General features: G+C 24.2%; 8 protein-coding genes across 8 annotated transcripts; 4 read left to right on the forward strand and 4 right to left on the reverse strand.

The window, feature by feature from the left end:
- Positions 1-120: 120 nt before the first annotated feature.
- Positions 121-7,266, forward strand: SRAE_2000320900 (ATP-binding cassette sub-family B member 9; the record flags this gene model as incomplete). Its single annotated transcript, XM_024654376.1, has 5 exons — positions 121-1,266; positions 1,310-1,674; positions 2,104-2,112; positions 2,309-4,488; positions 4,826-7,266. 5 exons carry the CDS (start codon positions 121-123, stop codon positions 7,264-7,266), a joined length of 6,141 nt encoding a protein of 2,046 aa, XP_024507753.1.
- A 3,123-nt stretch (positions 7,267-10,389) lies between these two features.
- Positions 10,390-12,309, forward strand: SRAE_2000321000 (DNA/RNA helicase, DEAD/DEAH box type, N-terminal domain and Helicase, superfamily 1/2, ATP-binding domain and P-loop containing nucleoside triphosphate hydrolase domain-containing protein; the record flags this gene model as incomplete). The annotated part of the gene is made up of 1 exon (XM_024654377.1): positions 10,390-12,309. The coding sequence occupies one exon, from the start codon at positions 10,390-10,392 to the stop codon at positions 12,307-12,309; it is 1,920 nt and encodes a 639-aa protein (XP_024507754.1).
- A 508-nt stretch (positions 12,310-12,817) lies between these two features.
- SRAE_2000321100 (Astacin-like metalloendopeptidase) lies at positions 12,818-15,553 on the reverse strand (the record flags this gene model as incomplete). Its single annotated transcript, XM_024654378.1, has 4 exons — positions 12,818-13,948; positions 14,657-15,003; positions 15,052-15,163; positions 15,263-15,553. 4 exons carry the CDS (start codon positions 15,551-15,553, stop codon positions 12,818-12,820), a joined length of 1,881 nt encoding a protein of 626 aa, XP_024507755.1.
- Positions 15,554-16,930: 1,377 nt separating this feature from the next.
- SRAE_2000321200 (Mediator of RNA polymerase II transcription subunit 19) lies at positions 16,931-17,916 on the reverse strand (the record flags this gene model as incomplete). The annotated part of the gene is made up of 3 exons (XM_024654379.1): positions 16,931-17,157; positions 17,222-17,641; positions 17,691-17,916. The coding sequence occupies 3 exons, from the start codon at positions 17,914-17,916 to the stop codon at positions 16,931-16,933; spliced, it is 873 nt and encodes a 290-aa protein (XP_024507756.1).
- A 186-nt stretch (positions 17,917-18,102) lies between these two features.
- On the forward strand, positions 18,103-20,600 carry SRAE_2000321300 (ATP-dependent RNA helicase DDX55; the record flags this gene model as incomplete). The annotated part of the gene is made up of 3 exons (XM_024654380.1): positions 18,103-18,198; positions 18,883-19,304; positions 19,355-20,600. 3 exons carry the CDS (start codon positions 18,103-18,105, stop codon positions 20,598-20,600), a joined length of 1,764 nt encoding a protein of 587 aa, XP_024507757.1.
- On the forward strand, positions 18,377-18,776 carry SRAE_2000321400 (Hypothetical protein; the record flags this gene model as incomplete). Its single annotated transcript, XM_024654381.1, has 2 exons — positions 18,377-18,526; positions 18,579-18,776. The coding sequence occupies 2 exons, from the start codon at positions 18,377-18,379 to the stop codon at positions 18,774-18,776; spliced, it is 348 nt and encodes a 115-aa protein (XP_024507758.1).
- A 967-nt stretch (positions 20,601-21,567) lies between the features above and the next one.
- SRAE_2000321500 (7-methylguanosine phosphate-specific 5'-nucleotidase) lies at positions 21,568-22,446 on the reverse strand (the record flags this gene model as incomplete). The annotated part of the gene is made up of 2 exons (XM_024654382.1): positions 21,568-21,755; positions 21,810-22,446. 2 exons carry the CDS (start codon positions 22,444-22,446, stop codon positions 21,568-21,570), a joined length of 825 nt encoding a protein of 274 aa, XP_024507759.1.
- A 334-nt stretch (positions 22,447-22,780) lies between these two features.
- SRAE_2000321600 (Cyclin-dependent kinase 5) lies at positions 22,781-23,721 on the reverse strand (the record flags this gene model as incomplete). Its single annotated transcript, XM_024654383.1, has 2 exons — positions 22,781-23,646; positions 23,685-23,721. The coding sequence occupies 2 exons, from the start codon at positions 23,719-23,721 to the stop codon at positions 22,781-22,783; spliced, it is 903 nt and encodes a 300-aa protein (XP_024507760.1).
- Between the last annotated feature and the right edge of the window lie 376 nt (positions 23,722-24,097).

The following is a 24,097-nucleotide window of genomic DNA, read 5'->3' on the forward strand; positions in this document are numbered from 1 at the left end:
ACATATATTTTTTTTATATATTTTAATACTTTAAAATTATTTTTAATGTAAGTGTAGTAATATAATTATATGATTATATTAAATTGATTATATTTAATTAAAAAATTTTTTTTAGATAAAATGTATAGAATATTAAATAAAATTATCCAAACACCTAATCTTGTTTCAAGTATATTATCAAAAGAAGTAGTAAAAAAATCTAAATATGTAATTGACTATTCTTCTCCAAATGTAGCTAAAATGTTTCATATAGGAAATTTGAGATCTACATTATTAGGAGATTTTATAAAAAATATATATTTATCAGCAAATCATGATGTCATAGGTATTAATTATCTTGGAGATTGGGGAACTCAATTTGGTATATTATTATTACCTTTTATTGAAAATAAAGAATTATTAAAAGAATTTGATAGTCTTAATACTACAGATAAAATGAGATATATGACAAGTTTATATATAGATTATAATAAAAAATGTGAAGAAAATATTGAATTAAAAGAGAAGGCTAAAAAAATATTTAATAATTTAGAAAATTATTATAGAAAAGAAAATAGTAATTGTGATGTTGATCTCAGTTATGAATTAGAAATTATAAATTTATTAAAACTTTCAAGTTTTAATTATTTGCAAGATTTTTATAGTAAATTTAATATTAGTTTTGATACGTGGTTAACAGAATCTGATACTATAAAAGATGCTTTTAAAATTGTTGAGAAGCTTAAAAAAGAAAATAAAACACAAATTACTAAAAATGGTTTAACTATTTTAAAATATTCAAATTCTGATACTTATGCAACACTTGCTAAAAGTGATGGAAGTTCCTTATATCTTACCAGAGATGTTGCTTCTATTATAAATAGAGATCAATTATATAGTGCTGATAAATATATTTATATTACTGATCGTGCACAAATATCACATTTTGAATCTTTAAAAGTAGTTCTTGAAAATTTAGATAGAGATGATTTATCAAAAAAAATTTTACATATTCCTTATGGTAGAGTTAAAGGACTTTCTACAAGACATGGAAGGACAAATTTTGTTGATGATATTCTTGAGAATGGTATACTTTTATCTAAAAAATATATTGAAACATCTCCAACAAGTAGAATAAATAGTGACAGTAAATTAGAGGAAACTAGTGAAACATTAGCTATATCAACCATAAAAATTAATGAATACCAAAGAAAAAAAACAACTGAATATGAATTTTCATTTAATGATGCATTTAAAATTAAAAGAAAAAATGCTTTAATGTTTCAAGTAAGTTATTTTTTTTTTGTTTTAATCTAATTTTTGTTTTAAGTCAAGATATAGTAGATTATGTTCATTGATAAAAAATAACAATGACCTTTTATCTATGATAAATAACTCATCATTTAAATTTGATTTAAATATACCTCAAGAATATAAAAATGATATAGAAAAGTTAATCTTTCATATAGATAAAATTGACAAAGTACTACTTAATGCACATAATACATTGGAACCAGTTATTATTATTGTATATTTATCAGAATTATGCTCAATTCTTGGTCCAATAATTCAAAATATTCGTATATCTGAACAAGGAAATGATATTGGTGCTTCACGTCTTTTATTATTTTTATCATCAAAACATATTATTGAATCATTACTAAGGTTACTTGGTGTTACACCAATTGAAGAAATGTAATTAAAAAAAAATTTTTTTTTTAGATAGTATTATTATGGATAATTTAAATGAATTTTAAATATAAAAATAATTATCATGTTATATATATTATATAAATTATACTTTAATCATACTACATTGATTTAGTTTAACTAATTCAAAAAAAAAAAAAATAATCTATATTTATTAAAATAATGTTACATATATATAAATACTATCTCTATATGATTATTTAAAATTCTTCAAAATAAAGATTTTCCCAAGTTTTCCACTTATATTTACAAATATTATCCAATTTCTTTTTATACTACATATAATTATTGTTTTTTTTATAAGAACCTATTGCGAAATAATTTTTGTCTCTGACTAATAAAACATTTATTAAGTATTATATTGATACTTTAAAATTAAAATAATATATTATACTATTAACATTATTTTTTTAGACATGAATGGTAAATTAGCAGCTATTCTAATATTTGGTTTTATAATACAAGATTTTATTTATACTATTGTTAGTTTTGGATTCTATGATAAAAATAATGGTTTCAAATTTAATATAACTATCTTAGAAAAAAATTTATTACAAATCAATGGTTATAATTGGATGTCTTCACCTTTTGATTTTATTTTTTTTCCAATATTAAGAAGTTCATTACTAATTTATGGTTATATATTTTATGTTCGTAATATTTTACTAAATTATGGTATATTTATTTATTCTCTAAATTTTATTTCATTTTCATATTCATTAATTAAATTTGAGGCATTTGCTGATAATAGTGTTAAACTTCATTTTACTCTTGGTTCATATTTAAATGTTATATGGAATGTTTTTGCTTGGTTTATTGTTACAAGTATTTGGGTACTTTTTTTACATAGAAGAAAACTTCCATTTTTTATTGAAAAAGTTGTTAGTAGAATAGAGAAAGTTTTTACTAGAAATGATTCATCAGATAATCAAAGACTATTAGAAAATCCTGAAATTATAGATGGAACAAATGATGATGAAAAAATTGAAAGAATATCAACATTTGAGACTGCCTGGAGATTATTAAAATATTGTCATAAATTTAAATTTTGGTTTTCTCTTGGATTTATCTTTTTAATTATTTATTCAGTTGCTAGAATATTTATACCATATTGTACTGGAACATTAATTGCTGGAATTGTAAATAAAAAAGGAACAGAAGCTGTTGTTAAAGCAATTATTTTAACGGGAATCTTATCTGTTATAGCATCAATTTTTGGTGGTATGCGTGGTGGGTGTTTTGATTGGTCAACAGCTTTGATACAAAAACAAGTTAGAGATGATCTTTTTAGATCACTTGTTCAACAGGAAATTGCTTTTTTTGATGAGGCACAGACTGGTGAGGTTGCTTCAAGATTAACTTCTGATTGTGAAGTTATGTCATCAGTTATATCAACAAATTTTAATGTATTTTTACGAAGTATAGTTATGATGATAGGATCATTTATATTTATGTTTACAATGTCATGGAGATTATCACTAGTAACATTTATTTTAATACCACTTGTTGGTTTTATAACAAATGTTTATGGTTCATATTATGATAAATTAGCTGAGGAATGCCAAAATACAATAGCTGAAGGAAATAAAAAAGCTGAAGAAGTGTTAAGTACAATGAGAACTGTAAGATCATTTGCCTCTGAAACAACTGAATGTAATTCTTTTGAAGTACATCTTTTTAATACACTAACTATTCTTAAAAAAAGATCATGGGCTTATTTTGGGTATACAGTTATAACAGAAATGTGTGAAAATGTTATATTAATTGGTATTTTAACATTTGGTGGATATTTATGTTTAACTGATAATATGACAACAGATGATTTAATTAAATTTTTACTTTATCAAATGCAATTAGGTGAAAATTTTTATAATCTTGGTTGGGTATTTACAAATTTAATGCAAGCTGTTGGATCAAGTAGAAAAGTATTTGATTATATTTTAAGAAAACCTAAAATAAATAATGATGGAAGTTTAAAACCAATTGTTAATGGTGATATTAAAATAAAAAATGTATATTTTAGTTATCCAAGTAGACCTAATCAAATGATTTTACAAGATTTTTCACTTCATATTAAATCTGGTGAAACAGTTGCATTGGTTGGTTCATCTGGTAATGGAAAAACAACAATTGTATCATTATTACAAAGATTTTACCTTCCACAAGATGGTGAAATTTTATTAGATGATATTAATATTAATACAATTTCACATCAATATTATCATAGTAAAATTGCTCTTGTAGCACAAGAACCAATTTTATATTCAGGTACAATAAGAGAAAATATTTTATATGGTTATGATAATGGTACAGAGGAAGAGATGATTGAAGCTGCTAAATTAGCTAATTGTCATGATTTTATAATTGAAATGAATGATGGATATAATACAACATGTGGTGAAAAAGGTATAAAAATGAGTGGTGGACAAAAACAAAGAATTGCCATTGCAAGAGCATTAGTAAGAAAACCAGCTGTTTTAATTCTTGATGAAGCAACCTCAGCATTAGATGCTGAAAGTGAACATAAAATACAAGAAGCATTAGATAAATGTTCTAAAAATATAACAATAATAAAGGTAGCTCATAGATTGAATTCTGTTGAAAACGCTGATAGAATATGTGTTGTTGATAAGGGAGTAATTATACAGGAAGGTAACCATCAAAAATTGATGGAAAATAAAGATGGTATGTATTATAATCTTGTACAAAAACAATTATTATCACAAAGTACTAAAGATTCAAAAATGGAAGAAGATATAAAATTACCATCACAAACAGCCTCAAAATCATCATCAATCAGTGAGTGATTACTTTTTAATACAATTTTTTTGGTTATCAAAATTTTTTATAAAAAAAAAGATATGTTTACATACCAACATATATCATATTTTGTTTGTTAGGAAAATATTAAAACTTTTAACACATAAAAACTAATCATTTTCTCCTATCATGTTAATGATAATTAGAAATAATCTTCATATTCTTATCTTCCTTTTAATAAAGGTTTATCAAATAAATTTGTTTCTTTTTAACAGTAATTGTAATCATGTAGAATTATTTATAGTAATTTTATTAATTTTTGACATAGTAGAAAAATTTTTTCTATATAATTTTTTTTAACAATTTATATTTATAGGTTTTCGTTTTACCAATTTTGTAATGAATAGGTATATTTCAATAAAGAAAATTGTTATTCTTACAATTTTATTTTCATTTGTTGATATTTCTGTTAATGTTATTGGTTTATCATGGCATGGTACCAATTTTAATACTAAAAATATTCTAAAAAATTTTACAGAACCATTTAATTTTTTAACATCTATTGTTGATGTAGCAATCTTAGGAGTAGTAAGAATTGTCATTTTAACTATTGGTGTTATTTTATTAGCATATTTTAATGATATACAAAATCAAATGGATAAATTAAGGCATGCTTTATTTTGTATTGTTATATTACTTTGCTCATATTCTCCAACAAAAGTTCTTTTTTTAGCTGAAAAAAATGAAATATTTTTTGTTGGTGATTATATATGTATAGTAGGAAATTTTGTTAATTCAGTTGTCTGTTATATTATTTGGAAAAAATATTTTTGTTGTAATTTTAATGCACCAGAAATTGATTATGATGACTATGATACTTTGTCAGATAATAGTTTTATTGAAGAAGGTGAAGATAAACAAACATTACAAATAGTTTACCGATTATTACAATTTGTTAAAAGAGAATGGATCTGGCATGTATCTGGTTTCTTTTGGTTATTTATATATTCATTAACAAGAATATTTGTACCATATTATACTGGTAATGTTATTGCTGCACTTGTTCCAGGACAAGGTTATACTGCATTAATTGAAGCTATAAAGTTAATGTCAGCATTAGCTATAGGAAGTTCTATTGCTGCAGGATTTCGTGGTGGGTCATTTGAGTATGGTGGTGCACGTGTTGCTAGAATAATAAGAAATGATTTATTTACTTCATTAGTACATCAAGAAGTTGCATTTTATGATGTTCATAAAACAGGTGAAATTATTTCTAGACTTGCTGCTGATACACAAACAATGGCTGATACTGTACCATTAAATCTTAATGTTTTTCTTCGTAATACAGTAATGTGTATTGGTTCAATGCTTTTTATGATGGGTCTTTCATGGAAATTATCTCTTATAACATTTATTGTTGTTCCAATAATATTTGTTGTAACAAAAATATTTGGTTCATATTATGATGAATTATCAGAATTGACACAAGATGCTATTGCTAGTTCTAATGATACAGCAGAAGAGGTTATATCAACAATGCGTACAGTACGATCTTTTGCTTGTGAAGAATTTGAATCTCAAAGATATTTTGATAAACTTACCGATACACTTAATGTTACATGGAAAAAAGCTATTTCTTATCTTATCTTTATATGGGCGTCAGAAATTTTTCAAACAGTTATTGTTGTTGCTGTATTATGGTATGGTGGGCATCTTGTATTAACAAATAGATTAAAAGGTGATCTTCTAGTATCGTTCCTCCTTTATCAAGTTCAACTTGCTGATAATCTTCGCCAAATTGGAGAAGTTTTAGCTGCTTTATTACAAAGTGTTGGAGCATCTAGAAAAGTTTTCCAATATATTGAAAGAAAACCAAATATTGAAATGAATGGTAAATATAAACCTGAAAAAATTGAAGGAAGAATTGAATTTAAAAATGTTCGTTTTAACTATCCTTCCAGACCTGATTTACCAATACTTCATGATATATCATTTGTTGTTGAACCAGGTGAGACTGTAGCACTTGTTGGACCATCTGGTAGTGGAAAATCATCATGTATTGGATTAATAGAACGTTTCTATGAACCACTTAATGGTAAAATTTTAATTGATAATATACCAATAGAAGAGTATGAACATCATTATATTCATAGAAAAATTGCATTAGTTGGTCAGGAACCAGTACTTTTCCATAATTCTATTAGTGAAAATATATCATATGGTTTAGATTATTGTCCTGAAGCTGATATTATTGAATCAGCCAAAAAAGCTAATGCTCATAATTTTATTGTACAAACAAGAGATCATTATAAAACTAATGTTGGTGAACGTGGAGGTAATATGAGTGGTGGACAAAAACAAAGAATTGCCATTGCAAGAGCATTAGTCAGATCACCGACAATTCTTTTACTTGATGAAGCAACCTCAGCTTTAGATACAGAATCAGAAGCATTAGTACAAGAAGCATTGGCAAAAAATATGAAACAAAGAAGTGTCCTTCTTATAGCTCATCGTTTATCAACTGTTGAGACAGCAGATAAAATTATTGTTATAGATAAAGGACGTATAGCAGAAATAGGAAATCATCAAGAATTAATGGCTAAAGAAGATGGTATATATAGACAATTAGTACAAAGACAAATGATTGGACAATCACCTGAATCATCAGTTAAAAGAAATAAAAAAGTTAGCCGAGCAGAAGATAGTAATATTCATAATTATTTATTAAGAGATAGTTCAATTCCAGTAGGTTCTAGAGGCATGGCTAATAGTTTATTAGCAACTAGCTTCTCTAATTCAAGTGTTTATTCAAAATAATAATTGCTTCAATAATATACATATGTATAAAGTTAAAGCCGTGGATAATAAAATATTTTTCTATGAAAATTTGTTTATATGCATTTTGTATGTAATAACATTATAAAGTAAATAATTTCTCAAAAATTAACTAAATTAAAAAAGTTTTTATCAGATGAATTTTTAATTAATTAAAATATTATATTTTTTTATAACCCTTAAAATAATTTTTTATACTAACACAACAAATAAATAAAAAAAAATAAGTAAATAAAAAATTTTTTTTTAATAAAAATAAAAAAAACAACTTTTTTTGGAATTAGAATATGCAACTATAGTCATTCGATAGCCCTTGAAATGGGATGAATTTTGAATATAATCAACAATATTCTAAAATTGAAACTTCAGGAGATATAAGGATTCAAAGTTGAAGGGCGAAATTGGGGAATATTTTTTTGCAAATCTCGACTTCTATGATAATAATGTAAATTTAAAAAATAAATACTTTATTCTAAATAAATTTTTTACGAGAAATTCATTAAGCCTATTCATATCCTTATAGGACTTATAAAAATGAAGATATGATAAGAAATATGCTTCAAAAAAAGTTTTAAGAATCTAGGGATAACTCAAGTTGATGAAGTCACAGAACCATGAAACTTGATGCGCTGGGCTTCTTTCATAATTTAAGGTATACCCTACGTTGAAAAAATTTTAAAATTTTCACCCGTTCTTGAAATACTGAGTTTGGTATTTTTTCGCGCGTAATCCATTGTAATCATTTTTTTATATATCGAAAGTGGTTAAAGCTATAAAAAAATTTTGAAGGTAGACCTTAATTAAAAAGTTATTTGAAGATGATTGCAGAAATCTGATTTCTATTATCTTTATTATGAAGCGAGATATGACCAAAGGCGGAAATTTTTCAAAAATATTCATTGTTCCCGGCTTTTTAGTATCTTAGAAAATACTTAACCTATGAAGATGAGACTAGTTTCATTCGATTTCTATTCAAAAAGTGGTCTAGTTAAGTTAATTTCATAACTATAACTTTATTATTTTCAGAGATATGAAAATTGGCTGAAAATTTTCTAGATTTCCGATTTTACCTCTAAAAATGTGAACAAAGAAAAGCAACTTTTTTCAAAAATTGAATATGCCACTATAGTCATTCGATAGCCCTTGAAGTGGGATGAATTTTGAATATAATCAACAATATTCGAAAATTGAAACTTCAGGAGTTATAAGGATTCAAAGATGAGGGGCGAAATTGTGGAATATTTTTTTGCAAATCTTAACTTCCATGATGCAATGAAAAATTTTTAAAATAAATATATGATTCTAGATCAGTTTTTTTCGAGAAGTTCATTAAGCCTATTCATATCTTTATAGGACTTCTAGAAATGAAGTTATGATAAGAAATATGATTAAAAAAAAGTTTTGAGAATCTACCGATAACTCAAGTTAATGAAGTCACAGAACCATGAAACTTGATGCGCTAGTCTTCTTTCATAAATTGAGATATACCTTACGTTGAAAAGATTTTTAAATTTTCAACCGTTCTTGAAATACTATGCTTGGTACTTTTTCGCGCGTAATCCATTGTCATCATTTTTTTATATCTCGAAAGTAATTTAAGATATAAAAAAATTTTAAAGGTAGACCATAATTGAAAAGTTATTTGAAGACGTTTGCAGAAATCTGATTGCAATTATCTTCACTATGAAGCGAGATATGAACGAAGGCGGAAATTTTTCTAAAATATTCATTGTACTCGACTTTTCAGTATCTCAGCAAATAATTATCCTATGAAAGTGGGACTAGTTTCATTCGATTTCTATTCAAAAGTATGTCTAGAATATTAATTTCCATAGCTATAACATTAATATTTTCAGAGATATAAAATTTGGCTGAAAATTTTCTAGATTTCTGATTTTACCTCTAAAAATATGACAAAAAAACAACTTTTTTTAGAATTTGAATATGCAACTATAGTTAGTTGATAGTCTTTGAAACAGAATAAATTTTGAACTTAATTAACAATGGCTTAATTTTATGTCACTTATGTATCAGATATTTTTTTGAAAATTTGAATATTAAATATATGTATGATTTTTTTATAAATTTAAAACTAACATATTAAATAATTAAATAAAAAAAGCAAATCATTTTAAAATTTTATTTTCATTTATTTATATGATAATTTTGGTTATATATGTAAAAAAGTTTTTATAAATTTGAATATAATAAAAAAATTTTTCTAAAACTTTTTTTTTTCTTGTTTATCAACTATCAAATTCTCTAATTACTATATTTAATTAAATTTTTAAAAACTTTTTTTAAATACTATATTTATCTTATTTTTTATTAATTCAATACATCAGCGACTCCAAAAGAGATCAAAATTGAAGCATTTTGGAAACTGGTGTATTACAAAACTGGAAAAGAATCTGTATTGAGATAAATAAAGTAAATAAACTTATATTTTTACCAAAGAATGCTGATAAAATGAGATATTTCTTTTGATGGATACAGGTAATGCTGTAAGTTTTTTTTTTCACAAGCTTTTTTTGCTATAGTTTATAATTATAATCATTTAATATTCATATTTTTCAATGTAGTTCTTTTAATTCTATTATTTAGAAAAAAAATAAAACAGATGAATCTTGCTTTATGTGTATTTTTTTTCAAAGTGTTTAATCCATTGAATGTTCATTTTCAAAAAATTAAAAAATTTTGCATATAAAAAAATAATGTCTTCGTAACAAGTAACACAAATTTATAGTTACCTTTCTTTGTCTGTTAAATATATATTCAATTTTAATGCCCATGGTAAAATTAATTTTAACAAAATATTTTCTATATATCAAATTTAGCTATTTTTTTACATTTAACCAATATATTATCTTATTCATAATCAAATACATAATTCTTTTAAAATATTCTATAAGAACATTTTTACAATTGTCTAAAATTTTTCTATTCATGTTAAATTTCACTTATATTAATTTTATTCATTATCATCTTTTAAATTTTTGTTATTTATATTTTATTGATGTGTATATTAAATATGCATACATTAAATCATATCTAAATATTTTTTATTTTTTTTTCAGTTATATACTATATCATATTTTTTAAGGAATGGCTTATCAACAATATAATAATGTAAGACCTCATAATATTAGACATGATCAAAATGAAATTAATGACAATCACAATAACAGAGGATTCAATAATCAAAACAAAGGTAGTTTTCAATTTTCTAACAATCATGATTATGATTTTTACAATCAAAATTATGATAATGAAATAGTATCAAGAGGAGGTTTTGATATGAAATCACATCCACATACTCATAAGTCAAAGACATGTTCTTCATCTGGATCATTTGGAATTGTAAAAGGAGACTCTGCTGATTTCAAATGTTTTGAATGTTCCAAAACTATTTCTCACTTGGAAAAAATGCCTTTTTCATTTAAAAATCTTCAGGGTATAGATTCTATTCAACCATTTATACCAAAACATTTAGAAAAAAGGAATGGTTTTACAATGTTTAATAATCAAAATGAATCTAATAAGAATGCAGAAAATTTTGAAAAATCAAAATGTGAAGAAATAGTAAAAGCAGATGAAAAAGAAGAAATAGAACAAAAATTATCTAATGAATCATTACATGTTGATGCTAGCAAAACATATAAAATAGTTTCCCCTGAGGTATCAATACCAATTTCTTCCCCTCAAAAAACTAAGGATGATCCTAATTACAATTACTTTGATAACTATAAAGTTGTAGTTCCATCATTTAAAATTGAATCACGACGTGAAATTACCAATTATAAAACTACACTTTATGATGGAAAAAATCTTTCCAATGAATTTGAACATAAAAATATAGAAAATAATTCTATTAATGATATTTCAACTGAAGCAATAGTTAAAATTAATAATAAAATATTAGAAAAAGCGAATGATATTATACAATCTCCAGTGGAAGAAAAGATGGAAATCACTAGTAGTACTCAGGAAACAAGAGATAAAAATTTATTATCACCGATAGAAGATAAATTTAATACTATACAGGTTTCCTTAAATAAAAATAATGTTGATAAAGTTATCGATATAGTTAACAATAAATCAGAAGTTACAAGTTATTTTGAAAACGAAAATAATAAAACAGAAGAAAATAATAATGTAAGAGCAAATATAACTAGTGAATCCTATGAAATATATAAAAGCTGGTTGCAAATAAATTGTGATGAAGATATTATTAATAAAATCATTGAAACAGGATATAAAATTCCAGAGGAAATAATTTCTCTTACCGTACCAACAATTTACAAGAATCGTGATTTAATTTTTGAAATTGTAGATGGTCAATCAAAATATGTCTCTTTTCTAATACCTATTGTTGATGATATTTTAAAAAATAATTTTGAAAATCAACTAAATGAACCAATTGCTTTAATTCTTAGTTCATCAAAAGAATCAGTAGTAGGAATTTCTAAAACAACTGAAATTTTAATTAATAATACTAAAATTACTTTTGCAAAATGTTTTGGACAATATCCTTTTAGACAAAATTTAGATGAATTAAAATGTGGATGTAATATTTTAGCATCAACTCCTGGAAGATTAATACATTTCCTCAAGTCTGGTGATATTTCATTAAAAAAAATAAAATATCTTATAATAGATGATGTTAACAAAATGTTAGAATGTGGATTTCATGAAATCATTTCAAATATTCTTAATGATTATGATTGTTCAAAAAAAGAAAATCGTGTTAATATTGCTACTATTACAAAATTTTCTCCCATTTTAAATGATTTATTAGGTTTGATAATTAAGGATACTTATACAATGATTTTAAAAAATACTACTGATGATTTATTTAAATTTAAAGTTAGATATGTTGAAGGACATATAAATATTTTTGAATTTTCAAAATTGTTAACAAAAAAATTTTATGAAATGAAAAAAAATAAAAATAGTAGAGGTATATCATTGTATGTTGACATACCTAATGATACAAAAGATACCATTTCTTTTGATCAATTTTAATTAATTTTTGATAATTTTAAGAATAAAATGTTTAAGTTTAATTATTTTTTTTTTCTATATATTTAATAAAAAAAATTAACTCTTCAACTATAAATTTTTTGTTTATTTATTATAGAATTTTATGGGTAATTACCTTTCATAAATGTTTAAACATAACAATTATAAAATGGTTTAAAGTGAAAAAAAAAATGAAACAATTTTAAAAGACATGTGTAGTGAAATATTATTAGTAAAAAATTTAACTACTAAAATCTATTGTTTAATTAACCGATCAATGGTTACCAAAATTATATTTTTATAAAATTTACATATAAATTTAATAAATAATCTTCTACTTTATCAATAGAACTATCAAATAATATTTTGAAGTTCTTATTCTATTTGGTTTAATTATATTAAGTAAGAGATCTTACACTCGGAAAAAAAAATATTTAAATGACTATTAAAATTATATAATTATATCATTTTTTTTTACCAGATTTATTCATTGTCATTAAATTTTATCCTTTTAACGGATGCAATTTCCATTAACCAAGGAAAATCCCGCACAACATACTTCATCACATCTTTCATTAACTATTTTATCTGTTTTACATTCAACACCTTTAAGTAATGCTAGAAGTCCACCACATTGAGTATCTTCAATTCTTCTTCTAGGACAAATTCCTTTACATGGTTGAGAGTTACAAACTTCTGTTTCTGAATCATTACCAGGACATAAATTTGAATGAAAACATTTTCTTACTCTTCTTCGAGTACCACATGAACCACAACTTGCTGTACAAGCACTCCAACTTTCCCATGATCCCCATATTCCTGGTTGAGGAATAGCTCTAAATTGTGCTTGAAATCCTTTACCACCTCTATAAAATGATCTAAATAAAACTACCATATCTTCTGTTGCTGAAATAATTGAATTTTTTGGAGTACCAGAACAACAATATCTCATACCAGTATTTGCAAAATCTGTTGAATTTCTTACTTCAACATAATCCATACATAATGAATGACGAATTTTACAATACATTTCAAATTGACCTATAAATTGAAATTGAATATGTTGACCTTTTGGTGCTGTTAGCAACCAGGAACATTCCATTCCCTCTTTAAATTCACCAGGATAATTTGGTGAAGATATTTTTGACCATGTTAATGATGCTGATAATTTACCACCACATTCAACACCAAATCCAGGCATTATAACATCACAATATGTTCCTGTAAAACCATCAGGACAACGACAACGTTCACAATGCCTTGGATCTGTATAACCACCACGTTGACATGGTAATATTCTAGGGCATGTATTTGTACAATATATCCTATTCATTAATCTTATATCATTAAAACTTAATTGATCTCTTTGACCAATTGTTCTTTGATAATCAGTTATATATGTATTTATTGTAAAAAGATCATCATATCTAGCAAAAGCTTTACTTCTATAATGCATTATACTACCATAGTCATATGGAACATTTGCTGTATCAACATCTGAAGGTTGTTCTTTTAAAAATTGTCCTTTTGATTCTCTATCAATATTTTCCCATCTAACATTTACATAATAATCTCTATCAGGTCTTGATTGTTCATGCCAAAAACCAAGAGCATGTGCTACTTCATGTGCAATAACACCTAACTATAATAAAAAAAAAAGATAATAAATTTGTTTATATATATATTATCAAATATTTAAAAATAATATAATATAAATAACCTATACAATTAAATACTATTATATAATATATAGATAAAAGTATAATAAAAAAATGTTTTATTGAAAATATCATCTAGATTTGATTTTTTTATCATATAAAAAAAAATATTACTATAAACTTTACTATTTTTATATTTTTATCATCATCAATAAATATTTAAAGATAGTAATATTTTAATATAAAATATATAACTTTATTAATACTCAATCTAAAAGACTAGAATTATGATATTTATGAAACATTTAAACAAAACCAGCATCAATTTTTGCCTACAAAGATTATAAATGTGAAAAATAAATAATTGTTTAAAATTAAAATGATACACAAAAATCTATTAATTTTAACATAAAAATAAAATATCTTTTGAGATGGAAGAGCGCAATATATTTTACTTCCAACTGTCAGTTGATAATCAACTAATAATAATACAAGTTTGTATGTAAAGAAATTCCAAAGCTATTTTATGAATAATTAAAATGTTAAAAAAGGTTATGAATTACTAAAAGGTAAATATTTTATCTTTTTAATATTAATATATTAAAAAGTTTAACAAATAAGTTTTTAAATATTATAAATTGTTATTTATATATATATATATATATATATATATATTTTTATAAATTACTTACACGAATACATTCTGGTGCCAATGATACATATTGAGGTTCACCTAATGGATGCCTTCCAACATTTGAAGCACATCCATCAACATCTGTAAATACAAGACGATTACCTTTTGGTTCATCATCTCGTCTAATAAAATTAAGACATGTTATATTATGCCAATGTTCTAATGCTAATTCAATAATTCTTTGTTCCTGAACACTATGTGATCCATCAAAACTAAAATATATAGGTTTTTTTGGATCCCATCTTCTACTTTTTGTTCCTATAAATTTTCTTTTAACACGCCGAGCCTTTTTTAATGCTGATTTATATAATGTTTCAGCTTGGTCAGGAAATAAAACAATATCACCTTAATTTTAAAATATTTTATTTATTTAATTAAAATGTTAAAACTAACCTTCAAAATAACTTTTATTCTCTTCAACTTTAATTAATACTGAATCTTTAAATCTTTCACTAAATTTATTTTTATTTATATTATCACTATTTTTTTCATTTACTAAAGAATCCTAAAATATAAATTATTCATTTAATTAGATTATCATTATTAATTAATGATAAATATATAATATCTTAAAATAATATTTTTTTTTAAAATATAAACTTACCGTATGTTCATTTAACATTAAATTATTTATTTTTTCTAAATAAAATTTAACATTATCTTCTTCACTTTTTGTTAATCCCATAAGTATTTTTTTATCATCATTAATATATCTTTTTTTTCTTTTTCTAATATGAATATTTTCATCAATTTTTTCATTATCATAAATCTGTGTTTTGATTAAAGGATCTCTTAAAAAAATTTGCCCTTGTACATTTTCTAGAGTAATAATGATAAATAATAATACATGTATTAAAAACATGTTCCAGAAAGGCATAACATTTAATGTATTCATACCTATAAAGAAGAGTTTCGGACAAAGAAATTCTTTTTTTCGAGACAACCTTTTATGCTTTCAAAGGCAGCCTCCTTAAACTTCAAAAAAGCTCAACCAATCACCTTTCTTCTTTTTTGACGCACACGTAAGATGATTATATAAAAGAAGACCCTTTTTTGCACCCTGTTCCTTGGAGGGCGGCCTAAAGACGCGCAGCAAACATACACAGTAGAGACTTTAAGATGTCTCGTTGATAGATATATTCAATTAAAATTATCGTTTAAAAGGCAATTAATAATATATAATTTTAAAATGGTTAGTGATTATTGCGGTAACTTTGATACACAATTTTTCTATAAATATATGTTATATACCTTCTAAAAATAATAGATTTTTGAAGAAGGATATATATATATATATATGTGATATGATATTATATTATATGATTGAAGAATACAGGACAATAATATAATTTTAATTGATATTACAACTTTTATAATAGAAGAAGCCTAAAATAAAATGAATGAGTAAAACTTAAATATACATTCTTTATAATTATAATAGTACTATATATTTATTAATAACTATAAAAGAGTTACTCTTTATTATAAAACTTATTTAAATAGATAAAATATTATAATATATATCCTTATTTAATATCTAAAACTAATTTGTTTATTATTAAATAAATTTAATAATTACTATATTAAGAGACTCTTCATATTGGATATTTAGATATAATTTGTCAAAAACTACAAAACTATGTCGATTGACGTTCAAATATAATACATTTGCATAACTCTTATCAAAATTTATTTAAACTAATATATTATATTTAGATGAAAACATTGCTTATTTATTATTAGAAATATATATATTTTAATTAAAGATAAAATTATTAGAAAATAAAAGTAAATAAATAAATAAATTTTTATAAAATACTTCTTCGATTAGCTTTGCACACTTTTTAACAAAAAAATAAAGTGTGACGAAATTGATAGAAAAAAAAAGTTTGTTCATGAATCTTAAATATATAAATTATTCCATGGATCAAAAATAAACTCACACTAACTTGTATAATATATATGGATGTAAATAAAATAAAAAAAAATATATATATAAGAAAACAGATTCTCACACCAACATGTTATTATTGAAGAAAAAAGTGAAGACATATACAATTAAAAATGAATCATATTGTCTAGCTTCCAAATCACTTATTTGGAATATAAAAAATTAACTAGTTTGTTGAAACACATTTTTATAGATATAACTAATGCGCAGATCAAGGTGAAGAGGAGATGATAATAAAAGCAATTAAATGAAAGATTAAATTTTACTGCTGATTTTAATAATGACAAGTTAATTTTTTAAATATTATTTTTTTTTTAATTACTATTGTATAATTTCTTCTTCATTATCCTCTTGTTCTGTCTGGACAGTAAAAGTTTTCTCTGATTCAATAAATTTTTCTTCTTTTTTTGCTTTTTTAATTATACTAATTTCTTCAAATCTTTCTTTTTCAGCCTCCAAACGACGTTTTTCTTTTCTTTCAGCCTTCTTTCGTGCTCTCTCCTCTTTTTCCTCTTTTGTTCGATTTTTCTTTTTAAGTCTAACTCCAGCTAAAAATAAAAAAAAAATATATATATATAAATATTTTAAATTTTATATAATATAAAAACATACAATCTAATTTTTCATACATATCAAAATTAAGTGATGATATTCTATCAGAAGAACCATTAGTTGCAATTTTACCTTGAGCACCATTTGCATTACATTCCATAGCATATTTTGAAGCAATCTCTTTAGCATCCCCTTCTAATTGGTACTTTTTATCTAAAGCCCCCGGTTGGAGGTCATAAAATTTTAACATTTGATCAGTAAAATTAATAATTTCTTTATCAACAATAGGAGGACGTTCTATTAACTTCCTTAGTGAACTATTATCACTTTTATATGTTTCATTTTCAAGAGGTCCAATTACTTCATCAAGAATTGAATAAATACTATCCCCTTCATTTACTTTACCACAAACTTTATTAAAACATTCCCGTAAATTATAAATTGATAAAATATCATCACTACCAAGCAACTTTTGTGTATCTAGTATAATTATTTAACAATTATTATTTAATTAAATAATAAAACTCACTTGGTGGTTTTTTCATAACACCGTAAAAACCAGGAAATTTTTCACCAACTTTTTTGTTTTCTTCTCTAACTTTTTTAGCTAATTCTATTTTTTTAGATTCACTATATTTTGAAATATCATTATCATCTTCAGCTGTTGATGTAGATAATAATGCCATTTCCATTAGTTGTGGTGATGACTTATCAGTAATTGAAGTTATTGTCGGCTGAACTTCATCAACCTCCATTTGTTTATTTATTATCAAGAAAAATAGATGAAGTAACAGACATAGATAATGTTAAGTATTTTATGTTTAGATACTAATGATTGTTTAAACAAGTCGCGGATACACTAGTTACATTTCTCCAAAATATTAAAATTTTTCAATTTCCAATTTTTCTTCTACTTTTAATTTCTTTCTTTAATTGTACAAATGACTTCGTCTAATGAAGTAATCGATACATTGGATCCCTCATTAGTTGAGGTTTTTAAAACCAAACTAGGGCACAAAGAATTAACTCCAGTTCAGGTAACATAGAAATTTAAAAAAAAGACTTTTTTCTAAATAATCTTAATTTCATCCATTGGCAGTGCGCTTATTTTCATCTCTTTATATTGGTTTTTTTTTTCGTATCTCTATTATTTTAGTAAAATTTGTTAATAAAACTTACTAGTCTTTTAGATGAAATATTATTTTATCCCCAAAAATGAATAATTTTGGTAGTAAAAAAGGCGACCATAATTGGGGTGATTATTATTTTGGTGGGCGGAAGAGTAATGCCAAACGTTCTTGGGCTCTTGAAGTTCTTCATTCTCTTAATCAAATGATACCAACATTTAATGAACTTTTTGATAAGGTATGATAATAGTTTATTTTTTGACATTCATATATTTTTTATGTGACTTCAGGAAACATTTTATATGTTTGCAATATTTGTAGTTCTCCTTACAATTTTGGTAGTTGTCATTTTGGCTAAGTTTTTTAAAATCAAAATTAAAGAACATCCTATACATATTAACAGAGAATGGAGGGATGGTAGGCCAGCGAATCCCTTTAAATTTCCATGGCAAAATGCTAAAATTGATAAAAAAAGAAAAATTGAGTAACATCTTAAATTGGATGAAATTAAAGTATTATTTTTTTTTCCATAATAATAAAAATTTTATACTTTTTATAAACATATTTTTTAATAACTTTTTTTTTATCTTATAGAAAGCAACAATTAAACATATGCTTTCTAACTATGATGTCATTTGTCAAGCACCTACAGGATCCGGAAAAACATTAGCTTTTGCTTTACCAATTTTTCATTTGTTACGTAAACAAATAAAAACAAATCAGATAGGTGAGGGTGTTGGTGCAATTGTTTTGTTACCCACACGGGAATTAGCCATACAGGTATCTAATGTTTTAAAGCCATTTTGTGAAGCCTTAAATATTCCAATGTCCTTGTTGATGAGGGATAAAAAATTGAATGAAAATAATTTTACCAAGACAAGTATTCTTATTGCTACAGCAGGAAAATTAAAACATTTTCTTCAACAACAAAAAGAACCAAAACAATTATTTAAACATGTTGAGATTCTTATTATTGATGAAGCTGATAGATTTGCTGATTTAGAATTTAAAGACAGGTATTATTTTTTTTATAAGTAAGAACTTTATAATTAAATTTTTTTTATAGTATTTCGGCTCTTTTAGCTGCTCTTCCTAAACAACGTAGAACAAGTTTGTTTTCTGCTACACAAGCTAAAGATATGGAAGAATTTTTAAAATATGGTTTACGTAATCCATTGCGTATAACAATAAAAGGAAAAGTAGATAATATTAAACTTCCAAACAAGGAAAATGATGAAGAAGATGCTCCAAAAAGCAGTGAAAAGATTGTAGGAGCACCTAAAGAATTATCGAATTACTACTTAACTGTTCCAGCTGAGAAAAAAATAATTACATTGGTTAAATTCCTTCAAAAATTGAAAAAATCGAAAGTTCTTATTTTTATGTCTAGTAGTCAATGTGTTGATTTTTATTACAGTGTTTTGAGAGCTGAAATTCCTGTACAAAGAGCTATTTTTAAGTGTAAAGGTTTATCAAAAACTTCAAAAGATGGTACTATAGCCAAATTTGAAAGAAGTGGTCCTTCAATACTTCTTACGACTGATGTTTTAGCTAGAGGTATTGATATTAAAGGAATTGACTGGGTTATTCAATTTAATATTCCTAAAAAAAGTAGTTGGTTTATTCATCGTGCTGGAAGAACTGCTAGAAATGGACGTAAAGGTAATGCTATCGTTTTTCTAACTCCAGAAGAAATAAATTATGTAAATTACATTCAACTTCATGAAAAACTTAAACTAGATGAGTATAAAATGGATGACATTTCGGATGAAGAAGTTGAAGAATTTAGAAATAAATTAATTGAGAAACATTCACATGATAGAGATGCATTAGAACTTGTTACAAGAGCTTATATGTCGTTAGTAAAAGCTCTAGTAAGTCATGATTGTCAAATTGTTTGTAAAGGAAAACATATGGATCTCGTTGGATATGCTAATTCATATGGTTTATTAAGATTACCTAAACTTCCTGAATTAGCTAAAAGAGATTTATCTGGATTTAGAAGGCCAAATGTTAAATGTTCTGATGTTCCCTATAAAGATGAGAAAAAAGAACTTGAAAGACAAAAAGCTTTAGAAAAAAGAGCTGAAGAAACAGAAAAAAAGTATGCTGAAAGAAATGCTAAAGATGCTCAAAATGGTGGTACTATGAAAAGGAAAAAGATAAACAAAAAAGAGGAAGCAGAGAAAGAGCTTAGAAAAAAGAGAAAAATTGCCAATCAAGAATGGAATGAACTTGCTCAATCACAAAATATCTTAAAGAAATTAAAGAAAGGAAAAATTTCAAAAGAACAAGCTGATGAACTTTTATAAATATCTTATTTTTATATTTTGTTGTTATTAAATTTTTGTTAATTTGTTTATTGAAATAATTGTTTTTAATGTTTTTATAAATATTTTTTTAAATAACTTTTAAACAAATTTTTTGTATCATAGTTAAATCATGTTATGAAATTTTGTATAAGGATTTCATAAAATTATTGTGTTTTAGTGGCATATAAGTATCTTCTTCAACTACGATAATAAATAATATATATTTTATTTTTAGAATATTTTGCAATCTACAGTAACTTTATATTATATTTTAAAATGTTTAAGATATGAGATTATTGCTAAATTTAACATTTCTTTTATTATTGAATAGCATATATACTTAAAATACTATTTTATCAATTTCATTTGTATTTTTTATTATTCCAATTTTTATCCAAATACTTCTAGTTATTAATTGATATCAATATTTATATAGAATTGACAATTAGTAACATACATATTCTTAGAATTTTAAAAATACAATAATTTTTAATATATGTAATTTAGCTATGAATATATCATACAAATAGTATGAGTAAATATTTAATAAAATGATAAATCCATATATAAACTAAAATATCTAGTTTTTTTAACTAAAAAACTTTCTGATTATTAGTTAAAATACCTGTTTTTTTATATTAGAATTAAATTTTAAACATTTTATAATATTTCTTTTATATGATATTCTAAATAACTTAAATGTTATAAAATGTAAAAATATCATTAATATGTTTTTTTTTTTACATTTATTAAACTATTTTCATTCATTTATATATTTGTGCAAATAAAATAAAATTTTACTAATAAAAAATTAGATTACAAATTTTAAACATATAACAATATAATAATTATTTCTAACAAAAATATTTTTATTTAATTCCAAAATGTATGTATCAAAAGCTAATATTATATACAATTTATTATTTATATAAAAATGCATATGGAAAAAATAATAAATTTTATATAGTTAATTCGCAATAAGATTAAGTATATGATTTGGCACATCCATTGACTGATCATTAACAACAACAATATCATATCCTTGCATGTATTTTGGTAATAAATTATCCACATCAAAATTAAGGAATCCTATTTTAAGAACAACACCTTCTTGTTCCACTCCAACATCCATATGAAGATCACCGAGTGAATCACCTAATAGTAAAACATTATGTCTGTTACATAATTTATGAAAAAATGTTTTTTCACCTTTGATGGCAGATGAATTTTTACAAAAAGTATGTATTAATGGTTCTGAAAAAGAACTACAAATATCATTATTATTAAATTCCATCATATTTGCAATAACATGAATGTTTTGTGGGGAATAATGAAGTTGTTGCTTAAAAAATATATCTATAATATTTCCAATTCCTGCTGAAAAAATTATTAAAGGAATATGAAAATCTTTATCTAATTTTTCAATAAATTCTTTTCCACCATCTCTTAATTCAATCTTTGAATTTTTGACAAACTCTTCAATTGCCTGATATGTAAATCCAGCTTTACAAATTTCATCATGAGACTTTTGCCACCATTCAACCATGTAGGGACTTTTTTCTTCATCACTCATAACTGGACAATATTCAATTGCAGTATACTTTTTACACATAACCAATAATTTTTCTGATAGTTCAGGATACATTTTTTGTGTACCATGAACAAATAGTTGATGGGTTGTCCAACAAGTGTTACCCTTACTATCAAAGTAACGAGATAAAGTATAATCAAAATCAGATATTACCATAAGACCATCTTTCCCATCATTACACATTTTGAATAATTTTTCTTTAACCAATTCTTGGTTTTTTATATAAACATGAGGTTTTTTGATCAAAGAATCCATTGATTTTTTAATTATGTCTACAAATTTGTAAGACATAAGAATACTGAAATTTCATAAAAGGAAATTTTCACGCTAATTTTATTTTAAAAAAAAAACAATATATTTAAAACTTTTTTATGTCAAAGTGTAAAGATCGCATATTCAGGGCAAAATAAGAGGATTCATTAAAAAAAAAAATTGAAAAAATGCATAATAAATATAATTTTTTTTAACCAGTGACAATATACCAACATAAAAATATCCGACAAATCAAATTATATAAAAAAAATAATACTTTAATGTCTGAATTATAATAATATTTTTATTTTGAAAGAATATTTAATAAATAAATTGATTATTGTGTTTTTACAACTGTTTGTGTGTCATCTGGGGAAGTGAAGTATGGATGAAGTAGGCATCGTTCTGCATCCATTCTATGAATCGGATTTGGTACTAAAATATTTTTTAATAAATCAATACCGAGAACATTAAGTTTTGGAATTGCTTGCGATAACGACATTCCTGGTAAAAATATAGGCAATTGAATATAATCTGGCAGATTTGTTACTCCAGGCCATGTTTCTTCTGTTGGTGTACCAAGTAGTCTAAAAATCCTTTTTAATTGATCTTCTACATCAGCTCCTGGAAAAAGAGGTCTTCCACCATTAGCTATTTCTGCAAAGATACATGCTGCACTCCATAAATCTATACTAGTATCATAAAGTTTTGCTCCAAATAAAACATCTGGTGGTCGATACCATAAAGTAACTACTTCTGCTGAAAAACATCTAACAGGAATACCAAATGCTCTAGCTAATCCAAAATCTGCTAACTTTAAATGTAAACCATTATTTGTTAATAATAAATTTTGTGGTTTCAAATCTCTATGAAGTACATTATGAGAATGGCAATAAGATAAACCCCTTAAAAGTTGTTGCATCAAATGTCTAGTTTGTGCTTGAGAAATTTTTCCTTCACATTGATCAAAATATTTTTTTAAATCTTGTTCACAACATTCAAAGACAAGTGTTAATTTTTTTTCAGCATGCATAATATCAAGTAACGTCACAATATTAGGATGTTTTAATTGTTTCAGTAAACATATTTCACGTAATGCAGAACTGGGTACTCCTTCATCTTCATCATCCAATTTTATGACTTTTAACGCAACAGCATTATTACTACGTTTATCAATTGCTTTGTAAACAGTACCATATGTACCTAAAAATATAAATAAATAATATGAAAAATAAATTTACCCTGCCCAATGTTCTGCAAATCACTATAATGAGTCATCTTATTGAAAAATATAGTTTACCTTAATATATTTGAAGAAAAGTCTAAAAATAGAAGTTGTTATAGAAAAGAAAAATTTTTAGACAAAGGCATAAATTTTATATCCAGTAAAGCAGTTCGCCATATTGCATCTTTATGTATAACAACATAATACTATATTTTAATTTAACCACATAGTCTAATAACAATTTTTAAATAATATACCAAGATAAACATCTTACAATGGAAAAGTTTTACAATGCATATAAAGTTTTTATCTAATTGTATTTGCTTATACAATTGTTGAGTCATGAAGGTGAAATTAAAATTGAATAATATTGTCAAATTTGTAGTTTTAATATTAATACTAAATACATGAAATATAGAAAGAAAATAA

Source organism: Strongyloides ratti (assembly GCF_001040885.1).
Source record: "Strongyloides ratti genome assembly S_ratti_ED321, chromosome : 2".
Taxonomy (NCBI): Eukaryota; Metazoa; Nematoda; class Chromadorea; order Rhabditida; family Strongyloididae; genus Strongyloides; species Strongyloides ratti.